This window comes from Pteropus vampyrus, unplaced genomic scaffold (genome assembly GCF_000151845.1).
Source record: "Pteropus vampyrus isolate Shadow unplaced genomic scaffold, Pvam_2.0 Scaffold20, whole genome shotgun sequence".
In the NCBI taxonomy this organism is placed as follows: Eukaryota; Metazoa; Chordata; class Mammalia; order Chiroptera; family Pteropodidae; genus Pteropus; species Pteropus vampyrus.
The window spans coordinates 6,629,065-6,633,700 of record NW_011888801.1 but is presented as its reverse complement, the minus strand read 5'-3'; the positions used below and the strand labels follow the sequence as shown (position 1 = coordinate 6,633,700).

At 47.3% G+C, this 4,636-nt stretch overlaps 1 protein-coding gene across 1 annotated transcript in view; it reads right to left on the bottom strand.

Annotated features, from left to right (window-relative positions):
• Positions 1-2,643: 2,643 nt before the first annotated feature.
• SFTPD (surfactant protein D) overlaps positions 2,644-4,636 on the bottom strand; it is a 32,451-nt gene continuing 30,458 nt past the window's right edge. The window contains exon 8 of the mRNA XM_011355328.2: positions 2,644-3,020. Coding sequence (XP_011353630.1) covers positions 2,644-3,020 — 377 coding nt within the window. The remainder of the gene's footprint in view (positions 3,021-4,636) is intronic.

The window sequence follows — 4,636 nt, the reverse complement described above, 5'->3', positions numbered from 1 at the left end:
AAAAGCAAACATCAGCAGGCTCGTCACTGTCTGTTCATTATGGGATGCGGGCTGGTTTAGCAGCAGGAGAGTTGAGATCCAAGAGGTGATTCAAGGATATACTATTAAATTGAACAGGGGTTCTCCATGAAATTGCTATGATTGTCACCTTCTAGACATGGAAAGATTCCACTCTGTTCCAATGATGTAACCTGGCATTGTGAGAATCATAACATCTCCTGAGAATGTAAAAGTCAAATAGTCCTGGTTTCACTTGGCTAGGCCACTAACTAGAGGCCATCACTACTATGGTTGGAATGAGGCTAATACTGTTTAAAATTTGTGTTGACTTTGGCCCATGAATGTTAGTGCAGGAAAGGTCTCTGTACTCAAGAATGGCTTAAGACCTGAATTGTCTGAAATACTTGCCTCAGTCTTCTGCTTTAGTAGGACTATGTCTACAAAGCACAAATGACTCTCCTCGCTTGTTTCTGTGCTGGAGAACAAACCAGACTCCAATGTGCCGGTGGGTCAGAAGCTTCTTCCTGGGGCTTAGAGTCTCAATATCCTTGGTCTTCAATACCACAGGAGATTTTTTCCTTCCTACTGAGCTACATAGTCCCACCAATCTTTCCTTCCCTCTTGTCAAGAAATAGGCTTAAGTACTGGGATGGGAAGTGGTCATTTTCAAAGGCTCTACCCAGACCACCATGACCCTGCCTGGGTCCCAGTGGCCATATCGTCCGGTGCGGTCAACCTCAAGTTTTAGTTGACTGGGCCAGAGTTGGGCATCTGAGACAGGCAGATTCATTTCCACAGGAAATTTGAATTGATAGCAAGAGTTTCTGTTCTGTATGTGACACACCATTCCCTCCACTTGGGCACTCAGACCAGAAGCAGAAGTGTGGAAAGGAGGAAAAGAGGCGAAGGAGCATAGAGAGACACAGAAGCAGGGAGACTGCACAGCGTTGCCTGCGCAACCCCAGTCCTCCTTGAACCAGTTCATAACTTTGTTCTTAGAAAAAATGCCTTCCTTTGGCTTGAACTAAATTCAGTTGGATTTTTTGTTTGCAATTTTTTTAAAAAAAGGGGCCTTTCCAAACTCCTTGGCTGAGTATGTCCAGGTGTGGCCTCTGTACTGGATTGTTTGCTCACTGTTGCATAACTGACCTAAATTTAGAAGCTTCCAGGAATTAGGGACTTTTTTCAGTAACCGGAAAAGATCTTAGCAGAGAGCCTGAGCTATGTGCTGTTGGAAGTTGTGGCATTGTTTTCAGACACGCTGTCTTATATAAGAGGTGTGGCAGCCGGAGCGTTGGGAAGAGGGTGGGGTCTTGGGGGTCTCATTCAGGAGGGGATAGAAAGGGCAGTTCTCCTGGCCTCTGGGAATTAACAAGAGAGTGGTTGCTTTCCTGTCTGGGAGAGGCATATTTGTTTCCCCCTCCTATGAGTCTGTGATTCATTCATTCATTCATTCCAATTTCTTAAGCACAGGTGCCATTCAAATCACTTTTGTAGCAGTGTATTAATAAAAACAGCTAATACACGGAGGCTTTTGGCCTAATAATTCATAGGCCAAAAATATAAGCTTTGGGGTCAGATGACCTTTTTCATGACCGAGCTGTAGCACTGATACCGTCCATGGCCTTGTGCAAGTCCCCTCCCCTCTCTGTATCTTGGTTTCCATATCTGTAAAATGAGGAGGAGGATTTGACTAGATTATCTCTGAGGCAGAGAGGGGAAAGAACACTCTTGGAACTGCTAGGCAAGAAGAGGATTAGGGATGGATTTGAGCATGGCTGGACACACTCTATACCTGAGATTTCAGACGGAATTAGGGTTATGAAGATGGAAACCCCTCCCGTGGGCCAAGAGACAGTCATAGAAAGAGATCCTGCATGTACAAGGATGAGGGGAAGTCTACCAATGTAAGGTCGCACAGTCTGGATAGGGACGCAGATGACCTGCCAGCTTCCAGGGCTCAAGCCTTGAAGCAAGAGGCAGCCACCAAGACCTCCTAGCTCTGGCCACAGCTCACGTTGGCTGTAGGATTCTGGGGCTCAGGAAGAGGGCCTGAACAGGAATATACATCTAGGAGCCATCAGTAGAAGGAATCCGAAGCCATGTACAGAATGAGCTCCCTCCTGGAGTGATGGTAAGAAGAGAAGAGGTCTGGGAGTTAAAGCTCCAGCACATCACCATTAAGTGGTCAAGAAGAGGAGAGACTAGTAAAAGAGGTTGATAAGGGGCAGCCATGAAGATAAAAGCAAGTGAGAGTGGTGTCCTGGAAGCCAAGAAGAGGAAGAGTGACAGAGGAGGGAGTGACCAGCTGGGTTAAATGTGGAGGGGGAAGGCTGAGGAGGAGTCATTGGATTTTTCGACAAGGAAGTCTTAGAGAGCTAATTTCATCCTTTGCAACTGGAAAAACTGGCTGGCTCCTTCTTCCTCTGACAGGTGTGCCAGTGTGTGAAGACAGTTTCACATTTTATTCTGAGAGAGGCGTTCCATAGGAGCCCTACCTCTGGCTTCAACCTACGGCTCTGTGGAGAAGCCCTGGCCAGGAGAGGCGTCAGCTTTTATTGCGATGTTGGCAGCACACAGGTCTGAGACCTGACTCACTGGCCAGGCTCCTGGGTCACACACTGCCCACCCTCCCCAGGTGGCTCAGAACTCGCAGATTACAAGGCGCTGCTCGCTGCAGGACTTGTCATTCCACTTGCCGTTTGTGTAGATCTCCACACAGTTTTCTGCCCCACCGTTGTTGTTGGGCTCCCCTGGGGCCCAGTTGGAATAGACCAGGGACTCCCCTGTAGGGTAGGTGAAGTTGCCCTCGGTCTTGATGTCGTTCATGCTCAGGAACGCAGCCTTGTTCTGAGTGACGACCAGCTGTTGCAAGGCTTCATTCTCAGCTGCAGAGCGTGGGGAGGCCAACTGTCCCCCGGCCTGCGTGCATATCTGCTGTGCATCCTCAAAAGTTTTTTCAAAGCCTCCTGTCTTGAAGATCTTCTCCCCGACACCTTGGCCATTGGGGAACAGCACCACTAAGAGAAGGGGAGAATCAGGTAGGGGTTGTGGCAGCACCTGGTCTAAAGCTCAGGGGCTCCAACTGGAGCCCCCAGGCCTCCCATATGGGGTATCAGGGCACCAGGTAGAACAAAAACACTTGGTTCCAGAGCAGACCCAGATCCACAATGAGTCTTGTGAAGTGGTACTGGCGTCTCTAGTTACAGATGAGAACACTGGACTCAGAGAGGTTAAGTAAGAGATCTAATGTCACATAATCATCAAATGTAAAATTAGGGATTAAACCTTGTTGGATCTGACACTAAAGCTTAGACCTGCTCTTTCTATTTCACCCCCTGTTGCATGCAAGAATCTGTTTTACAATTATTGTGTATTTGGACCAACTTTGGACAGAGAAATGGTGCCATGCAGGCCAGGACAGTCTCTGAGAGTAGGGACAACACAGTGCAAGTGCTCACTCTAATCTCTCTGAACCCTGCATAACATCAGAGTGTGTCAGGTTGTCAGGGAAGGTCTGTGCTATGTGCAGGGTGAGGGAAAAAAGAAGAGAGGATGGGGCACCTGAGAGCAGCGATGTGCTAATCTCTGCACTGGGTACAGCCTAATGATGGCCTCTTGGTGGGTAGTGCCTTTGCCCGTCACCCTCCTCCAGAGTGCTGGGTGAGGAGATGAAGACATCCAAGAGGTGTGTGTGGGAGTCGGGGGCAAGGGCAGGATTGGTGCTAGAGAGAGCCCTGTCTGGGAATCAAGGCTGATGTTCAGCCCTACCCTAACAATGACCATCCAAGTAGGCCAGAGAAAGTCACTTCCCTTTTCAGGGTTGCCAATTTCTCATTTCTAAAGTGGAGTTAAACTTTATAAAAGCATCATCTGTGTGATGTGACATGTCAACTATCTCATTTTATTCCATCTCATCCCCCATCCTTTTGACTTTTGGACTTGTGCATGGAAATCTTCAGGACTCCAAAGAAGGCTGTGCCCCAGCCTCACGGAGCTGGTTAGGAGCCCGGGATACACCCTGACCCACTTCCCTTCTCCTCTGAGTATTTACAACAAGGGCTTGGGGAGAAGATTCTCCACAAGCTCAGAATGGCACCAAAACAGTCATAGACGAGATCAGTGCAAGAGTTCATGTGCCATTACTGGGCTTATGTCCATACATCTGGGTGGATACACATGTGCATACATGAAAATGTCCATGTGTTCATCTGAAGGTACATGGGAGTACTTAAGGTCCATCTGGATGTGTGTGAATATTTTGTATGTGCCTGCATATGTGTGTGTGCTCGTGTGAAGTGATTGACGGTATACAGCTACACATGTGGCAGGTGCATATGAACAAATTTTCCTTTGCACCAGTGTGTATATGAGTGAGTGCATACATATGCAAATATGTTTGTGGAGGGAGACCTACCAAATGCTTGAAACTCCTATTATCCTTGGTACTTAAGTACTTGGTTGGCTTAGTTGGATACTTAGAAGCCAACCCAATCTCACCCAATCAGCCCCTTTATGCTTTCCTCCTTCAGAAAACTCTTCTTGTTTTTTTTTTCTTTTCTTTTCTTTTTTTTTTTATCAATGAGAATTGGTGAATAACATGGACTCAAATCTTACACCAGTGAGAGCAGAGAAG